Here is a 13,679-nt window from a genome sequence, read left to right on the forward strand (position 1 = left end):
CATCCATTTTCAGGTTGAGGAGCATTATAGTCTTTCAATAACTCATTATGGGCTACTCGGTCATAGCCCTTTCCATGTTTAGGTGGGACTCTGGGTTTTAAGTAGACTGTTTTATTATAAGATCTGTTGCCATTATTAGGTAAGTTAGAGTTATACCCAATTGATGGTGTTGGAGGGGGAGAAGACATTAGGACGCTAGCATATGACTTACTAATGGGAGGATGTAACTTTAAGGCTTCACCATATGAGAGACAATTTTTAGCCATAGATTCCTTAATTCCCTTTTGTCTATCAAATTCTGGACATTTTTTGTCTGTAGCACAGTGAGGACCTGAGCAAAGACAGCAAACACTTTCTTCAATAGTACAACTATCTCCTGAATGTCCCTGACCACATCTAAAGCACCTGGGGGTAGATCGGCACTGGGTTTTGACATGACCGTATCTACAACAATTGAAGCATTGGATTGTTGGATATATATACAAATTCACAGGTAACGAGTTATAACATAGAAACACACGTTTTGGTAAAACCTGGCCATCAAAGGTCAGGACAACTGTCTCAGTAGGGACAAATTCAGTTTTGCCATTGCTTGTCATTTTCCTTTTAAACCGCCTTACCTTTAAAATATCACCACAACCTATGGGAGTTGATATGCTAGTTTTGACCTCATCATCAGTCCAATCAGTTGGTACTCCTCTAACCACCCCCATACGGGTCACATTAGCCGCTGGAATAAATGCTTTGTATTGATATTTTTTTAGTAATGAACTTGAAACGAAACTGTTTGCATCCTCAAAATTTGAGAATGAAATTACAATGCGGTTTCTACCAATTTTTTTCAAACTGCCATTAACTATATTTTTAAAATTGTTCTTTTTCAAGAATTGGCCAAATGAAATCGGGTGAATGTTAGATTGACGCTCATTTGATGGGTCTTGATCTTTAAGTACATGGATTATGTAAGGGGCTGCATCAGAAGCTTCGTAGCGAGATCTGCCTACAAAAGTCGGTACACGAGAATTTGGGCTTTCAGTGGAGTTCATTGCAGTAGGTTCCGACATGGGAGAGTTTGGAACTAGAAAGTTATCAGGCGGATTAATGAAAATATTGGGCTGATTACCTTCATTGTCACATAAACAACTATTAACTTCATTCGATGAATTTAGATTTGACCTATGATGTTTCCTCTTTTTGTTGCAATGTTTACAATATTTGCGGTTTATGGAACGTTTCCGAGTAGAGTTAGATTGACCAGCATCCGAACAATCAGTGTCTCTTTGAGATCCTTCAGTTTCAGAGCATTGTGAGACGGTAACAAAGTTAGATACCTGGGGGACACCGGTCCCGCCAGGATCGTCGGACTCATCCATGCAACTTTTATAAAAGTGAAAAACTTACCAATAAACAGGAATTTTAGCACTACTTATATTAAATATATACAAATAATTAATATACACACTATTTTACAATTGATCCTATACAATACACTATTTAAATAATTAAAATATCAAAAGAGCAAAAAAAAGACGACCGAACAAACCGACGTTTCCCGCGCTTTTTTCCAGATTAAAATTAAAACAGAAATTATCAGACCAATTTCTATAAATTTGACCGTGTTTACGTTTCTTTCTTTTTCTGTCAGTGGTGGGGGGGTCGGTCAACGCAACGCGTCAAAAAAAGGGACGAGAAAAAGGTCTATGCCTTGCACAGATTATTTAATTATTTATGGATGAGCATAAACCATTAAACTCGATTTTAATGTACTATTGATTTTAAAATAATAGTGTCTAGATTGATTCAGTGATCGACTTGTAAAAGTATTGTATTTTTAAAGCTTTATTCCAAAATTATACGTTCTTTATTACTAATTAATTCGTTTGTTTTATAACACGATACCGATACGATGATGATAACTTAAATCTCGTCTAACGTCGTCGACTTTAGCCTGTTCCGTCAGGAACGAATGAAAAAAAAAAATTATATGTCAATGTCATTAATGTCATTGGTAACAAGCAATTTTTTTTGAGGTTAAGTTTATTATTATTTAGAGCAAATTATTGCAAAAAAATAAAAAATGATTAAAGTATTCAGAAATATTTGCTTAATTACCACCAAAAATGTTAATGTCAATATGTTTCATACCGCGCCAGCTTCGTTAGCTTGGTCAAAATCAGTTTTACCAAAACGATTTTTAGAATACAATAAAAAAGTATTTCCTCCTCAAGAAATCGGTGAAGAAAAACGACCTGCCGTAAGAATCAATAGCATATTTCATTAACAGTGTTTACTATTCTTCTCTACCCTACCCTCTTTAATATCAATATCCAACAAGCTTTTCCTTTTTCATAGTACTCTCAAGTCTTCCTTTTTCTCCTACCGTATACGATGAACTTAGTTTTATTTAACATTAAAGTGATAGTAAAAGTGAATTCTTACAACATAGGCACCTAATTTAATGTTATCTTTTCAGTTTGTCTGCCATCAACTGACCAACATAAAATACAGTCCTGAAAAGCTTTGGTACATTGCTGTTCTTGTTCGAGGAATGACAGTAGATGAAGCAGTTAAACAGTTAAGTTTTGTGAACAAAAAAGGAGCAAAATTTGTTAAACAAGCCATACTGGAAGCTCAGGAGCTTGCTGTAAAAGAACATAACGTTGAATTTAGAAGCAATTTATGGATAGGTAAATGTCTATTCATTATGGAGATTAAACAATAACTTATACATTACATACCTAATAACTGAAAAAATTTTTTTTTTCAGCTGAATCTTTTTCTGGCAAAGGAACTGTTATTAAAGGAATTAGAAGGCATGCCAGGGGTCGAATGGGCGAAGTTCGCTACCAATATTCCCACTACTTTGTACGTTTAGAAGAAGGAAAGCCTCCTAAGGACTACTACAAAATTGAACCTCTAACACCCCAGCAGCAACTTGATAAATGGTTGGAGCAAATGAGGAAAAGGAAAATAACAAACTCTTACTAATTATAATTATCTTTTTTTATTATCCAAAAATATAAATTTAGTCCAGGACATATTATGTATTATTCAAAATCATTTTAGTGAAATAAAACATTTATTATGTAACAAATTAAAATGTAAAGCCAGGTCTCTCGAGTCACCAAAATGGAGATCAAGACAATAGTGTGTAATTTAGCTGTAGAATAAGACTTAGCTGCATTTAAAAAAATAAATTTAATATAAAAATATAAAAGCAAGGTGCCAATGTATTATTTTTTAAATCCAATATATAAATTAAATAATGAATGAAGGTCACTTGCAAAATTTTAAGTAAATTAATAAAACTAATTTAGGTATATTAAGCACATAAGACTATAAAAAACACCTATTAATACTAATAAGAATAATAGGCAGTACAACTTGATGTGCTGTAGCCCAGCTTCATTACTATTTGAACTTGTTTAGTGACTTAGAAACCAAAAATTCTTGATAATAAATCAGTGTCTAGCTTAGATTAATCTAGGGTGTATTATAGTATGAAAACTTTCATGATGGTAAGTTTCCGAATGAGTTTAGTAATCTATTTACAAGAGCTACTATTAATTAGGTACATAATCTACAAAAAATACATATTAATGTTATTGCAGAATTACATGTTTTATTGGATACCAACTAGCTGTCCCCGCGACTTCGTCCGCGTGGAATAATGACTTTGGGTAGGCACTTTTAATAATTTAGTCTAATTATTTTACAAATAGCTTTTGCCCGCGACTTCGTCCGCGGAGAAGTCGAAAACGTTCTCATACGATTTTTAAATGTTTTTAACGTTATTATCTAAATGTTTGAATACTTATAAAATATAAAAATCTTAAAGGTTAAATAAACATGAAAATAAATTTTTCTTATATTTTATGAATATGCAGCTCGGCCTTTGATCCGGTGAAAGTTACTCGGTGGTATTATCTTTTTACTACGAAATCGAAAACTACACCTACCGCAGTATTATTGGTAAACTTTTTTTTTATTTTCCTACGGGTGCTAGAATCACCAAGCTTCTAGCATGCCACTGGCCGTGGGAGAAGGAGCTTTTCCTCAAGACTACTCCCACGACCTCAAGGGCCTCCGCCAAAACTCTCGCGCGAAAATGAGTTTTTGTATATACAGCGCAAGCAGGTGCCCGCGGCATGACCGTCATGCATTACTATGCATTGTTAGGCGAGCGCACGAAGCGGGCACCCACTCCGAGGTTAAGTGGAGGCCCCTAGAATATGATAGTCTGTAACATGACATGATTGTAAAAAAAATGCACTAATGAGTAGGTAATTAATATCAACTTTGAAGCAAATCACCACTAAAATAACTTTCTACCCCTTTTTAACATAGTTAGGGGGTGCATTTCACTAAAATACGAAACACATCTTCCATTAATTCTGTTATAGAATGCTTATGCGAAATTTGAAGTAGATTGAACGAAGGAATCTGGTTATCCCATACAAACTTTGCCACCCCTTTTTACCTCCTTAGGGGTAGAATTTTGGAAAATCCTTTCTTATCAGATACTTACGTCTTACAAAGAACACACCGTTCAAGTTTCAGGTCTCTACGATCAGCGATTTAGGCTGTGCATTGATCCATCAGTGGCGCGCGCAGTACTTGATCATTATTTTGCTGCGATGATATTTTAAAACTGCGATATCTCCTAAGATATTTATTGAAATCGAATGGTGTAAAGGCCAAGTATGTTTAAAATTAAATACTTGTGATGAATAACCTATTTATTTGGATAAGGATTAATATCATGTTTATGAAAAAACCTCCGCAAATAATGCATTAATATAAAACAGATTTCTTTTTGCATAAAAAGGGTTACTATGAGCCAACCTTAAAAGATAGACATATACTATCGCGGACTTTTTTTTAGAACTTTTAAAATTTTTGCGAAACTTTAACCGTTTACGCAGCGTCAGCTCTCAAAAGGAAAAAAATCACTGATTTGAAACATTCTTCATTGGTGCTCCGCTCCTATTGGTCTTAGCGTGATGATATATAGCCTAAAGCCTTCAGGAACTAACGGGCTATCCAACACAAAAATAATTTTTCAAATCGGTCCAGTAGTTCCTGAGATTAGCGCGTTCAACCAAACAAACAAACAAACAAACAAACAAACTCTTCAGCTTTATAATATTAGTATAGATTATATTACTGAAGTATTTACTTAAAAGTTTGGAGTCTATCAATATTGTATTCACCACACTCCTATGTTGATAACTGTCAACAAGTAAGGTAGTAGGTGTGTGAAAATTGTATTGTAATTGTAACACAACAGGCGACAAACTACACGTCATGGACTACAAATAACGTCAACATGGCTGATTTAGTAAGTTCGCATTTTATTTACACAGTTTGAGGTAACCTGCTGGAGCATGACCGCTACCTCACCCTATACCTCCAATGTCGCCCTTAGTTTATTTCGCACGTTACTTCACACGTTGCTTCCAAGAAAAGTTGTTTATGGGGTGTGCGTCTTTGCTGAAGACTCTAATTAAAAATTGCAGGCATATTTACATCGGAATGGGCTCTAATTTTTTGCATGTTTTTGAAAGGAGACATTTACAATTATAAACATTTATTTAACTCTGTACAATCTTTATTATAATGTTGCATACGAGTAGTATGCCACACACTTAACGACAATAATAAAATAAAATTAAGTAATGTAATGAGAAACTCATAATTAAAGTCGTTACATTACATCGGGAATAATAAAACCGATAAGTGTTCCTGCGACAAATCGAGTTGCCAACCGGTCGACCACGGTCCACGCGGTTATATTTATTTATAAATTTATTTATAATGTACACTAATTATTTTCTTACATTAATTGTAATAATTCGTGTATATAATTTTTACACTTTAATACTCAATGACAAGTAAAATTTAACCTAAATACATAATAAAACAATCCCTATTAACATCATAAAATAATCATAGATTAATAAAGCTTTATTAATCTAAGATTATCATTTATTACTATTACAACATAAGTCCCAAAATAAATATTACTTCTGTTCTCTAATCATATTAATATTGTGCGTCTTAGCTTCTCAATATTGATGTTTTTTTATTGTTTTCAAGTATAGTTAGATACGTTTTGTACCAATAAATTGGGAAAACGCTACAAAGTATCAGCTGTCCAGAACTAGCGTCTCTTGCATGCTATTAACTGACCTTGATACCATGTCAATATCTACGAATAGTTATTTGGCAAACTAATAATATTTATGCAGTGGAATATAGTTGAAACTACTTCAACTGTAGTAAGTACAATAAACGTATGGTTATAATTAATAATGCAGTCATAAAAAAGGTAGGCGTTGATATCGAGTTGGAACGAGCAAGTGCTATAGACAACCAGCCCTATTTTTTTACCATCGACTAAGAAATTTAAGTATGTACTAAGTAGAAATATCACTTACCTATATGGCTCATTTATTACTGGAGACAAAATGTCCGGTCGTTCATACCCCATAATACTAAGTCTTAGACAAGTTGTCTCAGAGGACTTACTGGCAGTGGCGGGCGGCGTAGTGAGTGTGAGTGCTTCGATCAATTGGTATCATATAGCTCATGACTTAGTACTAACTTCAGTCTGTCTTCTTCGAATATCGGTAACCCATAAATCCTGGGGAGCACCAGACCATTCTGGGGTGGTACCCAACTTGTGAGAGCCCCGGGTGTCATGCCAACCCATGCTACGCTGCCACAGTTACTGGGTTATGACTAGAATTACGAACAAACAATAGTGAACAAAAATGATACATTTCCTTTTTAAAGATAAACAGAAGAGTAATTTTATAAACATAAGGCAACAATAGCCCAACGGTGTCAGTGTCGGTCGGACTGACGATTCGAGGGTCGGTAGAGCGAACCCCCTCATCCCATTAACTATAAGATATATAAGATGATGAGAACCCACACTCTTAAAACAATCATTATTTAGCTTAACTGGAGGGGTTTAAAATACTAATTACTATATACCTATAATATTAGATACTGAATATTTAGGAATTTAATACTATAGACGTGACATGCAACTCGAGTCCCTGTCCCTGCAGACTACAGACTCTATCGACCGATAGTATAGTTCGGTTACTGCTAGTGCGCTCAATAGGCCAACAAAACGTGCCTTAATGTAAACCAAGCAACCAACATTCACTAGAGTAGGTAGAGTTCAGGTGCGTGACATGATACCAGAATGATACAGAGGAGATTCTCCTCAGAAGAGAGATAAAAAAGTGTAATCAAGAGTAGATATTAGGTACATACAATGGTAGTAGTAGTAATAGTTGCAACAATTTAAAATGTAGTCTGATGTACTGTCGACTGTACATCCCATCTACAGTAATGGGTACAGGGGAGTTTTACATTACATGGTCGGCCGATGAAACAATCGGAAAGTGTGCGTTCTTGGAGGAGCGTCATATTGATCAAGCGGTCGGCCGATAATTTAGTTTGAAAATTTTATAAAAAAAAATAAAACCGACTCCAAAAAACCTACACTAAAAAGTAGAAAAATAATTACTAATTACCTAGCTACTTATTTATTAGGACGAATTATTAATATTTATGTAGGTATACCATGATTGATACTTCTGGAGTCAGTGCCAAGATTATGAAACATGTAAAGTTTGCCTGCAACTGGTAATTAGTAATTATTTTTCTACTTTTTAGTGTAGGTTTTTTGGAGTCGGTTTTATTTTTTTTTATAAAATTTTACTTATTTCTTGCTTTTTAGTTAACTAATTATTACCTTGATGTTACCACTGAAGGTAGGCAGTACATTGAGACCATATTCTTAATGTATATTATAAAAAATTTCATCCCCAATTTTCCACCCTTGGGGGTGAAATATTTTCTTCAAATTCGCATGAAACCACCCTTTTGATAATACCTATTCAACAAAAAAATAATCGTTCAAATTGGTTCATAATCGGCGGAGATATTGTGTATAAAAAAGTTCATCCCCAATTTTCCACCCTTGGGGGTTGTTTTTTTTATTATTAAATTTAAATGGGACCACCCTTGAGGTATTACCTATACGCTGAAAAAAGATTTGTTCAAATCGGTTCATAATTGGCGGAGTTATCGCGTAACAAACATAGAAAAAAAAAAAACATACGGGTCGAATTGAGAACCTCCTCCTTTTTTTGAAGTCGGTTGAAAAAAAAAAAAACATACGGGTCGAATTGAGAACCTCCTCCTTTTTTTGAAGTCGGTTGAAAACAAAACTCCAATCGAACTTTTTAATCGGCCGATATTGTATCGCTGTAATGTGCGCATTTCCGTAGCTTTTCATATTGATTAAGATGGCAACCAAAATATCGGCCGACAGAAAGTCTAGTCTTGAGGGACTCAATGTGAATGAATCATACATTTAACGAGTTTCGCGTGTCAGGTTTAGGGACATAACCATATAAGAATATGGATCCTATAACAAGTGCTGTCCCAAACGCAAATTGTATAGTCAACACAAAATTAAACAAATATATCGAAACAACACAAGATATCAATATCGCCACAGATGTTGCAAATCCCTTGAGAATGTTGTCAGCATATTTAACTACTACCGCAACTAATAAGCCACCGGCTGCCTGTAGTAATACCAAATACCAAACGAATCCGTCGAATCCTTTGAGTAAATCTCTAATTGACCATTCATTGTTAAACAGATAGGTAATTGTGCCAAATGGTAGAGAAAGTAAACTCAATTGCACATTCCTCATCCAAACCTGAAACAAAACAGGATTTTTAGTGCGACAAAATTCTATGTAATTTAACATACATAAAACTTTTTTCTTAGTTCTTGAGGTAGGTAATGGTGAATCTCGTAACGTTTTAGTTAAAATAGGAAAAAAAGAAAAGGGGGGTGGAACATTAATTCCGTAAATATTATGGATGATGGCAAATCAACCCAGTTAATAGAAGCCCTAGGCAACAAAACTAGGCACCTTTAACGATATTCCTATGTACCCTCGACTAATACATATAATTATACATACATAAATTACATAATATAAAATATTATTATTACTTATAGATATTAAGTATAATACTTACCGATACGTCGGACTCCTTGAGTACCTTCTCGAAATAAATTCCAGCAAATCCAGATATAAAGCATGCAGTTAATGCTGCAGCAAATCCAATTACTTTAGACTGGTTTTCTGAGCCAGAAGTTTGTTTTTTATCTGTCGATGATAGCTGCACAAGTGCAACGCCAGATGCTAACAGCGCTAAAGCACACCATTGCCATTTTTTAAGTTTCCTTTTCAAAACGATAACCGCGAAAAATGCTGTTGTCAACAACTTCAACTGATATGTGACCTGAAAAAATGAATAGCGTTATTAGCTTAGTGTGACAACATCTCTAAACTGTGGTAAATAGCGGTTTTACGTGTCCAGCAAAAGCAGATAAATAACAGGAGTTTTAGTAGGTCTAGTTTGAATCAACGATACACGATATCAAATACCCTACCTAGATAAGTAAATATACTGAAAATTGAGTGCCTGTTCAAAGTCGCGAGCGCATTTGCGTTTGCGTCGTTAATTCAAATTTGCTCCAAATATTTTAATTGATTTTAAAAGAATGGGGTGTCATGTCGCGTTTGCATAACAACAATATAAAGAAAATATTGATTGGTCTGATATTATGTAGGTAGATAGGTAGATATGTATCGGAAGATTATAATTTAATTACACCTATCATTGAATTGATCTGTACTTACTTGATAAGTGGCAGCATCTAAATTTGAAGCTGACACGTACAGCAAGTTGTTTTGAATTATATAAAGAAATGATGGCACACAAACACGTAAAGTATCCTTGATGTTTAAAATTACTGTTGCATACATGGTATCAAAACCTTTTTTAACCCCACGAGATTCTTGTATTACAAGACCAACACAAAAAACTAATTTGAAGACTTCAGCCATCACAACAGCTGAAATAAAAAAAAAACCTTATTAGAAGTTTCTGTCTTTTTCAGGTGAGAGTGGAGGAATAGATAATGGTCATACAATTGATATGTTATTTTGGTAACTATCTGTGTTCAATCACAGTATCAAACCATTTTAGTGATGGCATACGTACACATATTGCTACAGCATGATGAGTTTCTAATTTGCTGTCTTAGCAACCAAAAACTAGCTTCACCAAATCACTGATTGACTACTGTCTCTAAATCTCACCCATTGCACCCATTATAGATATTGCAACATAACCATGTTTTTATCATGAACACAGAAAAACAGAACTTAAACTTCCTGAGTTTTAATAAGTATGCCATCCATGAGCCACTTCCTGCACAACATGTTATCTAGGGCATTGCTGCCATATCATTTATTTTTGCAATTTAAATATATTTTATGCGGAATCCATTGTCAATGTATAATATCTACAATATTTTTATACAAAAAATAATTTATTACCTGCTGCTGAAGAAAACATTACTACTTCTCTTGTACGTGCATATCGCATACTTAGTCCCAATGCAGCATTTTGTACTGTAAGCACTACAAGACTTACATATTTTATATAACCTGGAATCAGAAGTTATAAAATAATTATAATTTCCAAATTGTTTTTTTTTTAAACAGAGTAGTTGTAGGTTTTCTCTACATTCAATTCCAAAGCTTCTGTTTCTTTGAGTGAATATCTTTTTGTTCTAAATAAAGCTCTTTATAATATATAATACACTTTATTTAAGTTTGACCAGAGGCCAAAATTTTTTTATACTTTATCCAAATAGTTTTGCTACCTCGCAATGACGTATCCTGGAGGCACGAACCTAAAACAGAGCGGATCTCTAGATTAGCTCTGCTCTATTTTGTAATTTAGATACCATTTTCCTATTTAAACCTTATACGATTAATGAAATTAAAGAAAGCAAATAATTAGAACAACCAAAAAGATTTATTGCTAAACAATTACCTATATCTTTGATAGTTAAATCTATAAAAGTTACTATCTTTCAATCAATCAATCAGCTAATAAGTAGGTAAGTATTACTAATAATTATCACATTTCAAATCAGGAATTTTTGCTTTACAATATGTTTATCAATAAATTGTACAAAATTATGAAAAGATAAGATGCTTCCTTACCATGCTTAACTTGTCGATTTGGGGAATATGTTTGCGACTTTTTAGTATCATTATCCATAGTTTCAGATGTTAGCTGACTGTCCTCAGTCTCCACCTTTGGGGTTGCCAATGTCAGCTGACTGGTCTCAGTCTCTTCTACCTTTAGGGTTTGATCGTCAGCTTCACGTTCTGTTTTATCTCCTTTTACAGTTACAAGTTCGGTTTCTTCAAGAATGTCACCGACTTCTGGATTACCAGCAGATTTCATGGAAAACTTAAAAAAATAAATAATTCCAAATACTATAATGTCACTGAGATATAACAAAACACAGAATTTTAAGATAAAAATACTCACTATGATAGTTTTGGTTCTATAATGATGAAAAATAAAATAGCGGTTTTCTAAATTTTTTACTCTTTGTAAACTTGGTTTTTAAACAAATATCGTATCTTTTTTTCTTTGCATTATTATATTGAGATCCAAGTCAATGTAATATTGACAGTGTTATAAATGGTTTATTTGTATTTGAGTTACTTTTTTAACCACGTTTATCTTGAAATTGAATGAAAGGAATTACTACACACACAAAAAATGTTGACGTCGACTGACTGTTGCTGTATGTAGACGTTACAACTTTTTCTTTAAAACTTCAAAAGATTGAAGGCTTGCACTTCTTGCATTTTGCCAAACATTTCCGATTATGTGACGATTATAAACGAGATGAAAATATAAAAATGCATAGACAATAAATTAAATCAATGACAGGACCTTACTCTACAGTGGCGCCATCTTGATGAGTGCAAATGCGATAGTCCTCCTACCACTTTAGCGCTCACAAGTTGGGCGCCACTGTCTTCGCTACTAGCAAGTGACAGGACCTTACTCTACAGTGGCGCTAACTGGTGAGCGCTAAAACGATAGCCCTCATTATAACTGTCACGTTGTGCTGTGCCTTTTCAACAGCGTTGCCAGACGTCCCGATTTTTAAATCAAATTTAAATGTCCCGCGCGGGACAGGCTCGGTCCCACTTTTCGGAGAGAGACACTCACTTCACCAGACTATTGTTTGAAACGCCATAATATTATTCTAAAGAACAAAACTTTTTTAATTTCGATTTTTTTTTCATTTTTTATTCTAAAGACGAATTTAACGATAGAGTAAATCTGATTAAAAATATTATTTTTTTGTTAAAATACATTTTCTATGGCTACTTTTGCTATCTATTGTCACGTAAACGTAATTTTACGTCAAATAAAAGTTAAAAGGATAAATATTTGAAAACCTTTGATTATACAGTGTGAGTCACGTTAAAGTGTACATATGAAAATAGATGAAACTAGACCTATTTTTATCGACAAAAAAGAGGTCAAAAAATTTTTGAGATTTTTTAAAAAAAAATTATAGAATTTTTTTTCTTCCAATTACTTATTATAAAGAAAACGTAACAACTTTTAAACTAAGCGGCATATCCTGATAAAATAAAAACAGTAATAATGCTAAATAACAGGCAATACTAAAAAAATACATAAAATACACAAAAAAGGCCAACAAATAATCAAAAATGATACTTTTTGAAAAAAATCTGCTTTTAAATTCGTGTTTTTTTGGTTATTTGATAAATTTCTCCAAAATATGCCCCTATAACCGGTGGTTTTTATTACTTTGTATTATTGTCTATCGTATTACCTTCGTAAAACCAAAAATCGCATATCTCTATCTCTATCACAACATTTGCTATGATCGTTTGAACTAAGCCTCTCCGGGCGCGCCATTCAACGCTTCGTTATCAACGAAACTGAAAATGGCTCTAGATTTGTAATTTTGATAAAGACAAGTTAGATTTCAAATAAAAACAAAAGATTTCGAAGTAAAATAAGCATTTTAGTTAAAATTAAAATTGTCTCTACCTGAAGCGGAGAATAATGTTGTGGCAGGCCTTTGTTCAAACGATCATAGCAAATGTTGTGATAGAGATAGAGATATGCGATTTTTGGTTTTACGAAGGTAATACGATAGAGAATAATACAAAGTAATAAAAACCACCGGTTATAGGGGCATATTTTGGAGAAATTTATCAAATAACCAAAAAAACACGAATTTAAAAGCAGATTTTTTTCAAAAAATATCATTTTTTATTATTTGTTGGCCTTTTTTGTGTATTTTATGTATTTTTTTAGTATTGCCTGTTATTTAGCATTATTACTGTTTTTATTTTATCAAAATATACCGCTTAGTTTAAAAGTTATTAAGTTTTCTTTACAATAAGTAATTGGGAGAAAAAAAATTCTATAAATTTTTTTAAAAAAATATCAAAAAAATTTTGACCTCTTTTTTGTCGATAAAAATAGGTCTAGTTTCACCTATTTTCATATGTACACTTTAACGTGACTCACACTGTATACGTTTTTTTACTAAGAATCCCGCTATTTTCACTCAAAAAGTACCAAAGTCCCGACAGGCGAAAAAAAAAACTGGCAACGCTGCTTTTCAACCTCTTGCCCAGGAGAGCAGGGTCTAGACTCTAGACAAAGTGCACAATAAAATCGCAAACCAGTCGAAAAATGGTCGAAAG

The 13,679-nt window shown here is 33.5% G+C and overlaps 2 protein-coding genes across 2 annotated transcripts; one reads left to right on the forward strand and one right to left on the reverse strand.

Moving 5' to 3' along the window:
• Positions 1-1,997: 1,997 nt before the first annotated feature.
• Positions 1,998-3,221, forward strand: LOC135073619 (large ribosomal subunit protein uL22m). The gene is made up of 3 exons (XM_063967779.1): positions 1,998-2,254; positions 2,474-2,687; positions 2,768-3,221. Exons 1-3 carry the CDS (start codon positions 2,078-2,080, stop codon positions 2,986-2,988), a joined length of 612 nt encoding a protein of 203 aa, XP_063823849.1. The 5' UTR covers positions 1,998-2,077; the 3' UTR covers positions 2,989-3,221.
• Positions 3,222-5,589: 2,368 nt separating this feature from the next.
• On the reverse strand, positions 5,590-11,724 carry LOC135073268 (UDP-N-acetylglucosamine transporter). The gene is made up of 6 exons (XM_063967380.1): positions 11,461-11,724; positions 11,127-11,379; positions 10,452-10,562; positions 9,750-9,964; positions 9,082-9,348; positions 5,590-8,753 (listed from the first exon to the last, which is right to left on the reverse strand). Exons 2-6 carry the CDS (start codon positions 11,371-11,373, stop codon positions 8,391-8,393), a joined length of 1,203 nt encoding a protein of 400 aa, XP_063823450.1. The 5' UTR covers positions 11,374-11,379; positions 11,461-11,724; the 3' UTR covers positions 5,590-8,390.
• Positions 11,725-13,679: the final 1,955 nt, after the last annotated feature.

This window comes from Ostrinia nubilalis, chromosome 7 (assembly GCF_963855985.1).
Source record: "Ostrinia nubilalis chromosome 7, ilOstNubi1.1, whole genome shotgun sequence".
In the NCBI taxonomy this organism is placed as follows: domain Eukaryota; kingdom Metazoa; phylum Arthropoda; class Insecta; order Lepidoptera; family Crambidae; genus Ostrinia; species Ostrinia nubilalis.

Bases quoted from the DNA above. Each gene is read 5' to 3' on its own strand.
- LOC135073619 (XM_063967779.1), top strand. From the start codon at position 2,078: ATGATTAAAGTATTCAGAAATATTTGCTTAATTACCACCAAAAATGTT. The intron at 2,255-2,473 runs GTAAGAATCAAT...TTATCTTTTCAG, and splicing joins GTGAAGAAAAACGACCTGCC to TTTGTCTGCCATCAACTGAC. The intron at 2,688-2,767 runs GTAAATGTCTAT...TTTTTTTTTCAG, and splicing joins TAGAAGCAATTTATGGATAG to CTGAATCTTTTTCTGGCAAA.
- LOC135073268 (XM_063967380.1), bottom strand. From the start codon at position 11,373: ATGAAATCTGCTGGTAATCCAGAAGTCGGTGACATTCTTGAAGAAACC. The intron at 9,965-10,451 runs GTAATAAATTAT...TTTTTATTTCAG, and splicing joins AATGTTTTCTTCAGCAGCAG to CTGTTGTGATGGCTGAAGTC. The intron at 9,349-9,749 runs GTAAGTACAGAT...TCATTTTTTCAG, and splicing joins TAGATGCTGCCACTTATCAA to GTCACATATCAGTTGAAGTT.